Genomic DNA, 15,750 nt, shown 5'->3' with positions numbered 1-15,750 from the left:
CTATTTCGCTCGTAAAACGAAGGCCTCATAACGGCATATCACTTTCACACTATTGTGAGCTTCCTACTTTCACTGTGAAAAAAATGAGTGTATAGTTTCAAACACAGATACTAACTAATTCTAAAATTGCGTTTTGTTTAGAAAAAGAAAGAAAGTGATTTTTGCGTGTACACTTCCCCTTTAAGAAATAATGTTCTTTTACTTCTGTGATCAGTTTCAGCTTCAACGGAAATTATCTGTTTGCATCAGGGCGAACCCGTTGTGTTGGTTTTGATCCATGCAAATGGGATACGATGACATGCATCAACTAAGGCAGCGAGCCTGACCTACTGATCCCGTTAGTTGCCTCTTAGGAAAACAAATTGTAACCAACATCTTCATCCGCCATGACATATTCTGTATTCTGGTTTACTTTAACCCCGTTGTTTGTTTGTTTGTTTGTCTGTTGTTTAGCGCTGCACTCAGCAATTTTCCAGCTATATGACGACAGTCTGTAAATAATCGAGTTTGGACCAAACAGTCCAGTGATTGATATCATGAACATCGATCCTTGCAATTGGGATACAATGACATGCATCAACCAGACCAGCAAGCATGACCTCCCAATACTGTTAGTTGCCTTACAACAAGCATTGTGACCATGGCAAGCATGATTGCTGAAGACCTATTCTGAACATGGATCTTCACGGGTGAAATTTCTTGAACTAATGTACCGTAACCTGCAGTCATGGACTTCCTTTTACGAGGATTAGCGTATTGGCACATAGATTGTATTGCAATCTATCGCAGTCTGGAGAGAGCTGTTTTGCAATGCATATTGTAACACGTATAGGGCCCAAAAATATACAGTTGTGCTTTTCGAGCTGTTGTACATTCATTGTTTCTGTCTAAAAAGATAAAAAATTAGAATTATCGTTGATGTGAAGAAATACTATTAATATCGATATGAAAATTGTCTCATCGATAATATCTTACATAACTTATTGTGATAAAATAATGTTTTAATTTTTCGAAGCAGACTTGTTTTTGTCCATTACCAAAAACAGAAAGCAACTGATCTTGTTATATCTTAAATGTCCACAAAGTCATCCATGCATAAATGTGTCAGTGACCAGTGACGTGACATATGTTGTTTTTCCTCTGAGGTTTTAACTTATTTGTTCATAGTTACTTCTCTGATGTTTATCGATAACTGATCAATATTTAGTCAATGATAATGAATCACTAAGATCTATGGACCGCCTCCATGGTCTAGTGGTAGAGCATCTGCTCGGATAGCCGATGGTCTGTGATTTCGATCACCGGCCGCTGCATGCCAAAAGACGTTGAAAGATGGTACTTCTTCTTACCCCATCTGGCTCTCTGCATTAAGCATGTTAAGGGGCAAAAACAAGGACTGGTCGGCTCGGAATCAGGAAACTGTGTCTGAGTAGGGTATTCATGTTAAACTGCAGTATGGTATCTCAGGGGGCTAGTACTTTAAAATCGGCATCAGTCCGGACCAGTACAAGCAGCCACACACACATGCTGCACATCGTGATATGAGTACAATAATCTTGAAAACAACCTTAAGCCCCATTTCACCTCACCTCACCTCTTAGATCTAACATTTTCACTGACTTTTTCTGTTTTTTTAACAGATGAGACACTGTGCCAGGATGAGGAGTAGGATGGGCTGACTGCTGATTGGCTGGCCCTGGCCCTGGCATGAACCAATCAAGTGACAGCACCCAACCTCTTCCTGCAGACGGCACATCACCAGACAACGGCAATGATCGACAGATAAGTAGATCTTTACAGAACCTGACGTCAAACACTAGCCATGATGGGAACGACACTGGAACACGAGCTCAGAAGCACAGGCGGACTCAGTCGCAATCGGTTGTTTCTCCGACCAATGGGAATTTCCTGACTGTGCCGGAACTACATTCCGGCGCAAATGGTGGGCGTCAGGCGGACAGCGGAGATGATGATACGTACATCGTCGTCCGTGACAACGCTGTCGACATTGATGACATCTACGGTGGGAAGGAAAAGCTACCTCCTCGTCTGTTGGTTGTGTCCAGCAAGATCAGGAACAGTGCCATCATCCGCAATGCCATCCACAGCAACATCACCTACGTCCAGTACAACTACGACACCATCACCCTCGATGAGCTGCGCAGTGAGTCCAGATTAAGAAATAGTTGTAGTAAAGTGAAGTGATGGGAATGGGGCTGACTCTCATCGTGCAATTTATTGCAATAATGATTCATGTACATACAACTGCGATACATACTGCTGGGATTTAATGATCCACCGATGCTTACGAGACCAGTGAAGATCTGGGGTAGAATAGGTCTTCAGCAACCACCGTAAAAGGCGACTATGCTTGTCGTAAAAGGCGACCAACGGGATCGGGTGGTCAGACTCGTTGTCTTGGTTGATGCATGTCATCGGTCCCAATTGCGTGGATCGATGCTCATGATATTAATCACTGGATTGTCTGATCCAGACTCCATTATTAACAGACAGCCGTCATATAGCCTGAATATTGCTGAGTGCGGAGTGAAACAACAAACTAACCAACCAACAGATGCCTACAATATCATTGATCATATTATTATGGCCTTATTAAAGTTATCAATGGAGATCCGTTTGTTATGATATATTTATCAGAAACGCCCTTCACACCCTTACATGTGTTTTTTCCAGATCTGATCGGGCAGACGCTCGGCGGGAAGAAGGTCCACAGTGTCGCCATGATCCTCAGCTGCTCCAACCATGCCAACTCCGCCATATATCTCTGCTCCAAGGACGATCGGGTAGGAACTCATACTTCTACTTCATGGGGGTTAACCACATCAGCCCTTAAAGTTTGGGTTTTCTTTGTACAGAGCCGAGTGGCTCCTACCAAAGATATGTTATGAGCCAAAACTGTGTTTTTAGGAGCCAACAGATGTCTTAAACAGATATTGTCGCCAGTTATTTTTACCTTTAGTAGCCAACAGGCGAGCAGTAGATAAATTTAGGTTTTCCAATCATAGATTTAAGTCACATTTTTCCACCATGGGCTGCATAGAAATAATCCCTGGCATCTTATGCTTCCATCTGTACCAAAAACACTTGAGTCAACTAGCCCGGACCTGTCACTTGACATTATGTTCTGTAGATCATGGTAGATCTCTGTGTTAGTGGACTTTAGCAACCCATGCTTGCTGTAAAAGGCGACTATGCTTGTCATACAGGGGGCGGTCGGGTAGCCTAGTGGTTAAAGCGTTCACTCGTCACGCCGAAGACCCGGGTTCGATTCCTGACATGGGTACAATGTGTGAAGCCCATTTCTGGTGTCCCCCTCCGTGATATCGCTGGAATATTGCTGAAGGCGGCGAAACACCATACTCACTGACACTGACTGTTATAAAAGGTGACTAACGGGATCTGTTGGTCAGGCTCACTGACTTGGTTGATGCATGTCATCGATCCCAATTGCCTGGATCAATGTTCATGATGTCAATCACTGGATTGTTTGTTCAAGACTCGATTATTCACAGACCGCTGTCATATGGGTAGAATATTGCTGAGTGTGGCGTTAAACAACAAACAAACAAAAACAATAGTCCCAGATGGTCAAGTGGGTATTCTTGGGCAAATAAACAAAACAAAACAAAGTTGTTGCTAAAGTCAGAGACTGTGCTAGTTGTAAGAGAGTTATCAGAGGCGTCTTCATGGATCAGTGGTGGCATGGGTGGCCCAGTCGTCTAAGGCGCCGCGATTCGCTGTGCAGAGTTGCGTCCCTTGGGCATGCCAGAAACCTATGATTGTGGGTTCAAATCCCGGTTCGCCCCGATTAGTTTCTAGATTGGTCAGCACCATACCCGTGCTCGTGGGTTTCACCGAAGTGGATCAGTTGGTCAGAATCAGGTACTTGGTTGATGGCGTTTCGTCATACCCCAGTGGTGTGGTTTGTTGCTCCTATAATATCAATCACTGGATTGTCTTGTCCAGTCTTGGTTAATTACAGACCATTGTCAAATGGCTGGAATATTGACACGCTGTGCTGGAATACTATTCAAAATGGCGTTGAACCCAACTCACTCGCTATCATTTGAACTTTTCCCTGACAATATTGGTATCTGAGCAATCTCATTAAAATCAGATTTTAGTTCTCGCTATCGTTCAACAAAGATCTGAGGACATCCCATTACGGGTCACGTCAGAATGACCTTTCATCTGACCAATCAAAGCGTTGTTTACCAGATCATGAAAGTGACAGTTGGAATGTTTTCTTATCATGCAACCCTGAAAACATTCACACTGGGTATTCCGAACGACAGTTATGGCCCATACGACTGATTCCGTCAAAATCATATCTATCTCTCGCTTCCATGGGATAAACGTTTGAACGGAGGAGTCATTGCACAGTACGTGGGAGGCACTGCCATACAATCTCAACCATTTATTAGACAAACGTAGTCTGAAATGGAAGACGCCAGGTTGAAACAAGTGCTGTAAACATGGTAAAGCTTGAGAAAGCTGCTTTCTGATTGGCTGATGTAGTCATTTCAGTGGTCTGTCAAAGTTTGCGAAAGGTCGTTCTGACGTGACCCGTAATGGGACGTCCTCAGATCTTTGTTTAGCAAAAGCGAGAATTTAGATCTAATTTTAATGAGATTTGGTATCTGAGAGACATTTGACAGATTATACATGTTAACATGGGTGGGTAATATGTCTTGCTGCACTACCACCATGCCCACATAATCCTGGTCCCACTCGCACAAAGCGATCTGAACACTACGACTATTGTAAGCCTATGTTAAAGTATGAGAGTTACGATCATCTTAGCGCTAAGATCGCTTTGTGCAAGTGTTAATATTTCAGCCTGAATGCTGACAACGTTTTAGCCATGTTAACAACAATCTACTCTGTTTGTTTGAAGGGTGGTCGGGTAGTCTAGTGGTTAAAGTGTTCGCTTGTCACGCCGAAGACCCTGGTTCGATTCCTGACATGGCTACAATGTGTGAAGCCCATTTCTGGTGTCCCCTACCGTGATATTGCTGGAATATTGCTAAAAGTATCGTAAAACCATACTCAATCAATCAATCAATCAATCAATCAATCAATCAATCACTCTGTATGTTTGAAGGTGTTGAGCAGGGAGAGCTACAGTGACCAGTCAGCGATTCAGGACTTCTTCACCATGCTAGTGGAACAGCACATGGACTGTACACAGACCGGCACCAGACTGGACTTCCTGGCTTGTACAGTGTATCAGCATGGGGACATCAGGCAGCTCCTGGAGGACATGACCGGGGTCCTGGGGGTGAGTGTTGTGAGGGTGGAGACATCAGGCAGCTACTGGAGGACATGACTGGGGGTGAGTGTTGGGAGGGTTGGGACATCAGACAGCTACTGGAGGACATGACCGGGATCCTGGGGGTGAGTGTTGGGAGGGTGGAGACATCAGACAGCTACTGGAGGACATGACCGGGATCCTGGGGGTGAGTGTTGGGAGGGTGGAGACATCAGACAGCTACTGGAGGACATGACTGGGGTCCTGGGGGTGAGTTGTTGGGAGGGTGGAGACATCAGACAGCTACTGGAGGACATGACTGGGGGTGAGTGTTGGGAGGGTGGAGACATCAGACAGCTCCTGGAGGACATGACTGGGTCCTGGGGGTGAGTGTTGGGAGGGTGGGGACATCAGACAGCTACTAGAGGACATGACTGGGTCCTGGGGGTGAGTGTTGTGAGGGTGGGGACATCAGGCAGCTACTGGAGGACATGACTGGGTCCTGGGGGTGAGTGTTGGGAGGGTGGAGACATCAGGCAGCTACTGGAGGACATGACCGGGGTCCTGGGGGTGAGTGTTGGGAGGGTGGAGACATCAGGCAGCTCCTGGAGGACATGACTGGGGTCCTGGGGGTGAGTGTTGGGAGGGTGGAGACATCAGACAGCTACTGGAGGACATGACCGGGGTCCTGGGGGTGAGTGTTGGGAGGGTGGGGACATCAGACAGCTCCTGGAGGACATGACCGGGGTCCTGGGGGTGAGTGTTGGGAGGGTGGGGACATCAGACAGCTACTAGAGGAGATGATTTGGGTCCTCCTCGGTTAAAAAAGGGTTATGGTTTGTTTACATTTAATTATGTCATATATTCTGCAACAGGGGTGGGGGATATAGCCACGTTAGTGGCAAACTCTTGTTTAAAAGTGCTCTGGGTTTGTATAAGGTTAAGTTTGTATCTTTGATTTACAATAAGTGAGGCATTTCTCACCTGATTTAGGAATAATCTGTCATTCAGTCAATGTGATCGTAATCTTAAAGCCAGTCATTATATATATGTACACTAATGTTGTGTTATTTTGACAGGTACCTGTGTCAGCCTACAAGGACTTTGCTGCTGTAGACTCAGGCATGAAGAGAAGCGAGGAAAACCTCCGAGTCAGCAGGTATGGTTGGTGATTCCTGTCCGGGGAGATCTCTCCTACTTGTAAGCCATCTTTCCGAGTCAAGAGAGTTAACTGACTATACAAGTCCAGTTTCCAGCCTTGCCGAACAAGGCTGGTATAATGGAGTTACATTTTGGCTGGACTAACGAGTCTTTGCATAGTCCAATCAAAATCGCGCACCAAAATCGAAATCTGATTCATAAACTGTCATGCAGATTTCGGTCGATTGCAGGATTTGCCAAGCTTGTGCACCGCCAACTCGTTGTCAGCAGATATTGTCCAAATCTTTTCATGTTTTTAATCAAGGTGCTCATGTGAGTTGATGCATTTTGCGATGTAAGACCCATTTTATCACAATATAGATTTTCCACCCTTGCCGAACTAGGCTGGTATTATGGAGTTACATTTTGGCTGGACTAATGAGTCTATGTATAGTCCAATCAAAATCGCGCACCGGAACTGAAATCCGGTTCGTAAAGTGTCATGCAGATTTCGGTCGACTGAAGGATTTGCAAAGCATGTGCACCGCTAACTCATTGTCAACAGATATTTTCTAAATCTTTTCGTGTTTTAATCAAGGTGCTCACGTGATTTGATGCTCTTCGCGATGCAAGACTCGTTTTGTCACAATATAGATCTTGATTATCGATCAGCACGTCTTGACTGGACGCCACCGTTTTGTTTGAAGCAAATGCAAGTGATACGATAGGTTGAATCTGATTGGTCAATAGGAGAGGCATAGAAAGGACATGAGGCAATAGCCACTGGTGGCACTACGATCAAACCCAGGAATTTCAGCCCAGTTCGGCAAGGGTGGAAACTGGACTTTTAAAGTCAGTTAACTCTCTTGCCTCGGGAAGATGACACCCTGTGCACTGAAAAGAAGCCACTCGTCCGATGGTAGATGACCAGAGGGTGGAAACACGAATACGTACATACACCGAAACACAAGTGTCAAAACTTGTTTTGTCACCCTGGGCAGGTGGCTTAGTTCAAATGTGCCTCTGTTCACCCAGCAGGGAATGGGTACCCGATATGTGAGGTGGATGTAAAAAACTCAGGCGCCCACAAGCAGCTCTGGTTGTATGCTCCCCAGGGAGTCCAGAATGATAACTGGAATGCAAAATAATCCACTGGTCAGGGGACAGATAAAACCGCATTTGAGCAGATACTAGCACCTGGGTACCTGCATATAATAATAATAATAATAATAATAATAATAATAATAATAATTCTGTGTTGCCCAGTGTCGGAGAGATGTATTTCCGTCTGGAAAAGCTAAGGAACTGGAGTGGTCGACATCAACAGACTCTCGCTGGATTCGAGAAGATCAGGACTGTCGGCAAAGGTAAACTGGAAGAAAAATATGAAAAGCTCTATTTTGAATCGTCAATTGGCCCTCATGATCTAACCATAACAATTCAGGGCCTCACCATCATCTAGACAACACATGATGCTTTAACATTATACAATCGAGTCTTTATATGAGGTCAATACCTGTTTTTATGGATCCGAAAAAAAGCAAATTTTTAAAATGATTGCATAGTGAGCTTCTGTGGTCCGGCTAGCAAATTTTGTGAGAGTCACAACAGAGATCATGGGGATTGGCTGAGGCATTGGTACATCTACAGTGTCAACAGGCCGGGTATTACTCATGATTTGTACTCATTATCTTCTACAAATAATGCCATAGATGTTGATACAATTGCGGAGGAAGCTCTCGCACACAAAAATATCTATTCTCTAGAACTCAACACACGCCCCCACACAGTGGTGATGACGAAGAGAATTATGTGACAGGGGTGTCAGGTGATCAAGTCGTGTTAGGTCATAACACACTGGATTTTAGTGCGTGACCGATTTGTTTGGGTGCTGACTTTGGTGATGCTGGGATGTGTTCGGGCTAATTGTTTTTAGAAGCTTTGTTTCAGCTCATTTAGATCTGGCTATTGTAACACAAGCAGTAAGGCAATCAAGGATGATTGTGGTTAATGATTGATTATTGCACAGTGGAGTACACACTGGGTATTGAGATACCTTGGTCTTGGTATTTGGTCTTTTTATATGTATGTGTATATGTATGAACTCTATGCACTTCCTCATCATTCACCTGATGAAGAGACCAGTGAAGATCCGGGGTAGAATTGGTCTTCAGCAACCCATGCTTGTCGCAAAAGATGACTATGCTTGTTGTAAGAGGCTAACAACTAACATGATCAGGTGGTCAGGCTCATTGACTTGGTTGATGCATGTCATCGATCCCAATTGTGTAGATCGATGCTCATGATGTGAATCACTGGATTGTCTGGTCAAGACTCGATTGTTTACAGACCACCGTCATATAGCTGGAATATTGCTGAGTGTGGTGTTAAACAACAAACAAACAAACAAACAAACAAACAAACAAACAAACAAACAAACAAACAAGCAAACAAACAAACAAGCCTGATGAAGGAGCAAGAAGTACCTTGTGACCAAGAATAAAAGAAGTTGCTATCCATAAAAAGTGTCATGTACTCTTTTTCAGGTAATTCCATTCCATTTTTACTAATTCAAGTCATTTTTCAGTCTTGACATGGAGTCAATATTTGTTCTGTCGAATGACATGAAACTGCTACAAGGCCAGTGAACGTATAAACTTCATATTACACGCTAAATTCATTTCTTCAACGTTTCATGTTGACAACTAACTGCCTTGTGTCGTGATGCAGGAGCGTACGGGGCGGCCGTGCTGTATAAGAAGAAGGATGATGACTACCTGGTGATCCTGAAGGAGATAAACATGCATGACCTGAATGCTGCTGAGCGCCAGCTCGCCCTCAACGAGGTCAACGTCCTTGCGATGCTGGACCACCCCAACATCATCAGCTACTACGACAGCTTCGAGGAGGATGGAGTGCTCATGATCGAGATTGAATATGCCGACGGAGGGTAGGTCGGATTGTTGTCCCAACTTCTCCATTTTATCGTTGATCTTGTACTTGTTGATTTCACTTTCCAACCAAGTATTTAGTCGAGAAATCCATGAATGATTTTTCTATGTATACTATTTTAATAAAATTGAGGGGAATAATAAAATTTTGTACAAACATGTTAAGATCATCCCTAATCTTTGATAATGGACATGGTTTCGAGATCTGGAGCCATCGCAAAGTCAAAGTGTTTGCGATGTAGAACTTTTACAATAATCCATGATCATTGTTAACTTTTAAAAAAATAAAATTTTTAAGATTAAAATTAAAATTAAAATTAAAATTAAAAAAGGTTTGACTTGTCGTCCCATTAGTGACCTTGGTTTGATTCCCGTCACTTCTCACAGTTTTCCTTCAAAGAAAACATTCAGAGAACAAACAGTGATTTATTGTTTCGAACCAATCTGATTTGTTCGGACAGGACACTGGCCCAGTTTCTGTCATCCCAGGAGAAAGCCCTGGATGAGAAAGATGTTCTGACGATGTTCCAGCAGATCGTGGCAGCCATCAGACATATCCATGAACACAATATCCTACACAGGTACTCTTATTGTGGCTTTGTACTGTATTAAAGCTGTGTGCATCGCAGAATTGCTGTGGTTCAAAAATATGCTATTTGACATTAAGGGGAAGTGTACAGGCAAAAATCACTCTCTTTCTGATTTTAAACAAAACGCAATTTTAGAATTAGTTAGTACCAGTGTATGAAAATATACACTCACTTTTCTCACAGTGAAAGTAGGAAGCTCACAGTAAGTTTGAAAATGTCATGCCGTTATGAGGCCTTCGGTTAAACAGGCCTGAGTTATCCCCCTTAGATTATGACGTAATTGGTGCCAATTTAACTGGGTCCCTGTCTTGTCATAACGCAAAAAGATATCAAGTACCAGTTTATGGTGAGACAACATGGCATCCAATGCATTGCCCGGTCCGAAGAAGTTCTCTTGACACCTTTAAGAAATCGCAAAACCATACGCTTTTGAACCAAAACGAGAAAGCTTCGCAGTATGGAAACGATGAAAATCGAGTGGAAACAAGAGCAGACCCTCATCACCTTTTGTATCTTGAACAGTGCGGCACCGTATAAAATACTAGGCTGCGCATCGGGGAAGATAGAACCACACACCTCTACATAAAGTCTTATGACATCATTCCTTTATCAATTGGCACCAGTGACGTCATATTGCAAGGGGCATAAGCCATGGTGTGTTTATTATGGAAATAGAACTCTCGGGAAATGTGAAAAATATTAACCGATTTTATGAATAAAATAAATTAGATACTTGTGATATTTTTATTGCTTGGCCTCTGAAACTACTAGGTAAATACTTTTCTTGGTGAAAAAGTACAAGAAAAATAGGTTTATTTTCGTGTGAACTTGCCCTTTAAGTCTGACTGGCCCCTCTCTGTGTCACTGCATCTCTGTGTGTATCATGATACATGTCGTACCATGACCTCAGTCTAGGGATACGTATTGTACCCACACATGGTTTTACTGTATGTTTCTTTCGTTCCAGAGATTTGAAGACAGATAACATCTTCCTGACGAAGGAGGGGATCGTGAAGGTCGGGGACTTTGGCATATCGAAGATGATGAGCTCCGCCCAGAAGGGGGCCCTGACAGTGCTGGGGACACCCTACTACATCAGCCCCGAGATGGTGAGAGGAGAGAGCAGATACACATCTCTGTCACAGGCCTTGCCTAGAGTAGTCACACATCGCTGTCACAGGCCTTGCCTAGAGTAGTCACACATCGCTGTCACAGGCCTTGCCTAGAGTAGTCACACATTGCTGTCACAGGCCTTGCCTAGAGTAGTCACACATTGCTGTCACAGGCCTTGCCTAGAGTAGTCACACATCGCTGTCACAGGCCTTGCCTAGAGCAGATACACATCGCTGTCACAGGCCTTGCCTAGAGTAGTCACACATCACTGTCACAGGCCTTGCCTAGTGTAGTCACATATCACTGTCACAGGCCTTGCCTAGAGCAGACACATATCATTGTCACAGGCCTTGCCTAGAGTAGTCACACATCACTGTCACAGGCCTTGCCTAGAGTAGTCACACATCGATGTCACAGGCCTTTCCTAGAGTAGACACACATCGCTGTCACAGGCCTTGCCTAGACTAGTCACACATCACTGTCACAGGCCTTGCCTAGAGTAGTCACACATCACTGTCACAGGCCTTGCCTAGACTAGTCACACATCACTGTCACAGGCCTTGCCTAGAGTAGTCACACATCGCTGTCACAGGCCTTGCCTAGAGTAGTCACACATCTCTGTCACAGGCCTTGCCTAGAGTAGTCACACATCTCTGTCACAGGCCTTGCCTAGAGTAGTCACACATCACTGTCACAGGCCTTGCCTAGAGTAGTCACACATCACTGTCACAGGCCATGCCTAGAGTAGTCACACATCGATGTCACAGGCCTTGCCTAGAGTAGACACACATCACTGTCCCAGGCCTTGCCTAGACTAGTCACACATCACTGTCACAGGCCTTGCCTAGAGTAGTCACACATTTCTGTCACAGGCATTGCCTAGAGTAGTCACACATCACTGTCACAGGCCTTGCCTAGAGTAGATACACATCTCTGTCACAGGCCTTGCCTAGAGTAGACACACATCACTGTCACAGGCCTTACCTAGAGTAGTCACACATCTCTGTCACAGGCCTTGCCTAGAGTAGTCACATATCACTGTCACAGGCATTGCCTAGAGTAGTCACACATCTCTGTCACAGGCCTTGCCTAGAGTAGTCACACATCTCTGTCACAGGCCTTGCCTAGAGCAGACACATTTCACTAGAGCAGACACACATCACTGTCACAGGCCTTGCCTAGAGTAGTCACATATCACTGTCACAGGCCTTGCCTAGAGTAGTCACACATCACTGTCAGAGGCCTTGCCTAGTGTAGTCACACATCTCTGTCACAGGCCTTGTCTAGAGTAGTCACACATCGCTGTCACAGGCCTTGCCTAGAGTAGTCACACATCTCTGTCACAGGCCTTGCCTAGAGTAGTCACACATCACTGTCACAGGCCATGCCTAGAGTAGTCACACATCACTGTCACAGGCCATGCCTAGAGTAGTCACACATCGCTGTCACAGGCCTTGCCTAGAGTAGACACACATCACTGTCCCAGGCCTTGCCTAGACTAGTCACACATCACTGTCACAGGCCTTGCCTAGAGTAATCACACATCACTGTCACAGGCCTAGCCTAGACTAGTCACACATCGCTGTCACAGGCCTTGCCTAGAGTAGTCACAGATCTCTGTCACAGGCCTTGCCTAAAGTAGTCACACATCACTGTCACAGGCCTTGCCTAGAGTAGTCACATATCACTGTCACAGGCCTTGCCTAGAGCAGACACATATCATTGTCACAGGCCTTGCCTAGAGTAGTCACACATCACTGTCACAGGCCTTGCCTAGAGTAGTCACACATCGATGTCACAGGCCTTTCCTAGAGTAGACACACATCGCTGTCACAGGCCTTGCCTAGACTAGTCACACATCACTGTCACAGGCCTTGCCTAGAGTAGTCACACATCACTGTCACAGGCCTTGCCTAGACTAGTCACACATCGCTGTCACAGGCCTTGCCTAGAGTAATCACACATCTCTGTCACAGGCCTTGCCTAGAGTAGTCACACATCACTGTCACAGGCCTTGCCTAGAGTAGTCACACATCACTGTCACAGGCCATGCCTAGAGTAGTCACACATCGATGTCACAGGCCTTGCCTAGAGTAGACACACATCACTGTCCCAGGCCTTGCCTAGACTAGTCACACATCACTGTCACAGGCCTTGCCTAGAGTAGTCACACATTTCTGTCACAGGCCTTGCCTAGAGTAGTCACACATCACTGTCACAGGCCTTGCCTAGAGTAGATACACATCTCTGTCACAGGCCTTGCCTAGAGTAGACACACATCACTGTCACAGGCCTTGCCTAGAGTAGTCACACATCTCTGTCACAGGCCTTGCCTAGAGTAGTCACATATCACTGTCACAGGCATTGCCTAGAGTAGTCACACATCTCTGTCACAGGCCTTGCCTAGAGTAGTCACACATCTCTGTCACAGGCCTTGCCTAGAGCAGACACATTTCACTAGAGCAGACACACATCACTGTCACAGGCCTTGCCTAGAGTAGTCACATATCACTGTCACAGGCCTTGCCTAGAGTAGTCACACATCACTGTCAGAGGCCTGGCCTAGAGCATACACACATCACTTTCACAGGCCTTGCCTAGAGCAGATACACATCGCTGTCACAGGCCTTGCCTAGAGTAGTCACACATCTCTGTCACAGGCATTGCCTAGAGCAGATACACATCACTGTCACAGGTCTTGCCTAGAGTAGTCACACATCTCTGTCACAGGCATTGCCTAGAGCATACACACATCTCTGTCACAGGCATTGCCTAGAGCAGACACACATCACTTTCACAGGCCTTGCCTAGAGCAGACACACATCACTGTCACAGACCTTGCCTAGAGCATACACACATCACTGTCACAGACCTTGCCTACAGTAGTCACACATCACTGTCACAGGCCTTGCCTAGAGCAGACACACATCATTGTCACAGGCCTTGCTTAGAGCATACACACATCACTCTCACAGACCTTGCCTACAGTAGTCACACATCACTGTCACAGGCCTTGCCTAGAGCATACACACATCACTTTCACAGGCCTTGCCTAGAGCATACACACATCACTGTCACAGGCCTTGCCTAGAGCATACACACATCACTCTCACAGGCCTTGCCTAGAGCATACATGCATCACTGTCAGAGGTCTTGCCTAGAGCATACTGACAATGGATTGAGGTGGGATAGCCTAGTGGTAAAAGCGTTCGCTCATCACCCGGAAGGCCTGGTTTTCGGTTCCCCACATGGGTACAATCTGTGATGACCATTTCTAGTGTACCCCATTGTGAAATTGCTGGCTCATTCATTGATTGCAGTGTGAAGGCAAGCAGTACAGCTTCAAGTCGGACATCTGGGCCCTGGGCTGCATCCTGTACGAGATGGCCTGTCTGCAGAAGACATTTGAAGGCTCCAACCTGCCTGCACTAGTCAACAAGATCATGAAGGTACAGGCTCCTATGGAGGGGTAGTCTAGTAGCTGCTTGTCACACTGATGACCTGAGTTCAATTCCCCACATGCTAAATGAGGTGCAAATCCCTACTTATTCACTCATTCACCATGCTTGCCTTAAAAGGCGACTATGCTTGTCGTAAAAGGCGACGAACAGGATCGGGTGATCAGGCTTGCTGACTTGTTTAATGCATGTCATTGTATCCGAATTGCAAGTAATGATGCTCATGATATCAATCACTGGATTTTCTGGTCCAGACTCAATTATTTACAGACTGCTGTCATATTATAGCGGGAACATTGCTGAATGCGTCAAACAAGCAAACAACCACTCATTCACCCACATCAACACTATGGAATCTGAAGCAGAATAGGATGGAATGGAAGAACACATATTCTCTGAACAATATACATATAAATTTATCGTTCTAGCTTTGTTTACACTCCTCACACGTTTTCGTTGATTCAGCGTCAGTAAACAAAGCTCCTCAACATGCACAGCATCCATGGGATAATACATTAAAGTTCTCAGTGCCTAAACTGTTATATGTTATACACCAATATGATAAACTTGGTTTCATGATCCTATAAATATGCAAATGAGGTCACAAAGCAGGAACTAATTGCAATTAATTCTGTGTCTCCTTGCTCAGTAAACTAGTGACTATTGTCCATATACGTTTTCCAACATGTGGCCGATTCTGGAGACAACATGGCGGCAAATCTTTTGGTCCTATTTGATTGTTTTACTATGTGGTTTCTAATGTTACTTCATTGAGTGAAATTATTTCTTAAACATGGATTAGTTTAAGAATGACATTATATTAAGAAGAGATTATTACTTTTAATGTCAAGTCTTGACAAGTGAAATGATTTGGGCTCCTTTCTGTGAAAACAATTCACTCCTAACAGGTGTTTGAAACAAGCACCTGCTCATAAGACTGTGGCAGGTAAATCTTGTGTAGTTTCAAATCTGTATGGGTCTTCAGAGCCTGCATTAATTTATGTGTAGATTTATTTGTCACAATAAGCTGCAGTTTCTTAAACTGAGGACCTGAAGAGTTTACTCAGGGCCTGTCGCTTCTAAAATCTACAGGTCCTGATAGCAGTCTGGCAATTTATTAAATTTCATAAACTGTCTGGGGTAGAATAGGTCTTCAGCAACCCATACATGCCGTACAAGGCGACTATGCTTGTTGTAAAAGCGACTAACGGGATCAGGTGGTCAGG

General features: G+C 44.8%; 1 protein-coding gene across 1 annotated transcript in view; it reads left to right on the top strand.

Annotated features, from left to right (window-relative positions):
- Positions 1-1,648: 1,648 nt before the first annotated feature.
- The window catches only part of LOC139460842 (uncharacterized), a 66,818-nt gene continuing 52,716 nt past the window's right edge, over positions 1,649-15,750 (top strand). Inside the window, exons 1-9 of the mRNA XM_071242320.1 lie at positions 1,649-2,164; positions 2,695-2,804; positions 5,126-5,302; positions 6,352-6,431; positions 7,679-7,779; positions 9,143-9,362; positions 9,825-9,944; positions 10,921-11,062; positions 14,387-14,515. Coding sequence (XP_071098421.1) covers positions 1,708-2,164; positions 2,695-2,804; positions 5,126-5,302; positions 6,352-6,431; positions 7,679-7,779; positions 9,143-9,362; positions 9,825-9,944; positions 10,921-11,062; positions 14,387-14,515 — 1,536 coding nt within the window. The 5' untranslated portion in view covers positions 1,649-1,707. The remainder of the gene's footprint in view (positions 2,165-2,694; positions 2,805-5,125; positions 5,303-6,351; positions 6,432-7,678; positions 7,780-9,142; positions 9,363-9,824; positions 9,945-10,920; positions 11,063-14,386; positions 14,516-15,750) is intronic.

This window comes from Haliotis cracherodii, unplaced genomic scaffold, assembly GCF_022045235.1.
Source record: "Haliotis cracherodii isolate W230 unplaced genomic scaffold, xgHalCrac1.p SCAF_14, whole genome shotgun sequence".
Classification (NCBI taxonomy): domain Eukaryota; kingdom Metazoa; phylum Mollusca; class Gastropoda; order Lepetellida; family Haliotidae; genus Haliotis; species Haliotis cracherodii.
Note: the sequence above shows the minus strand (reverse complement) of the source record. Positions and strands in the feature narration are given on the sequence as shown.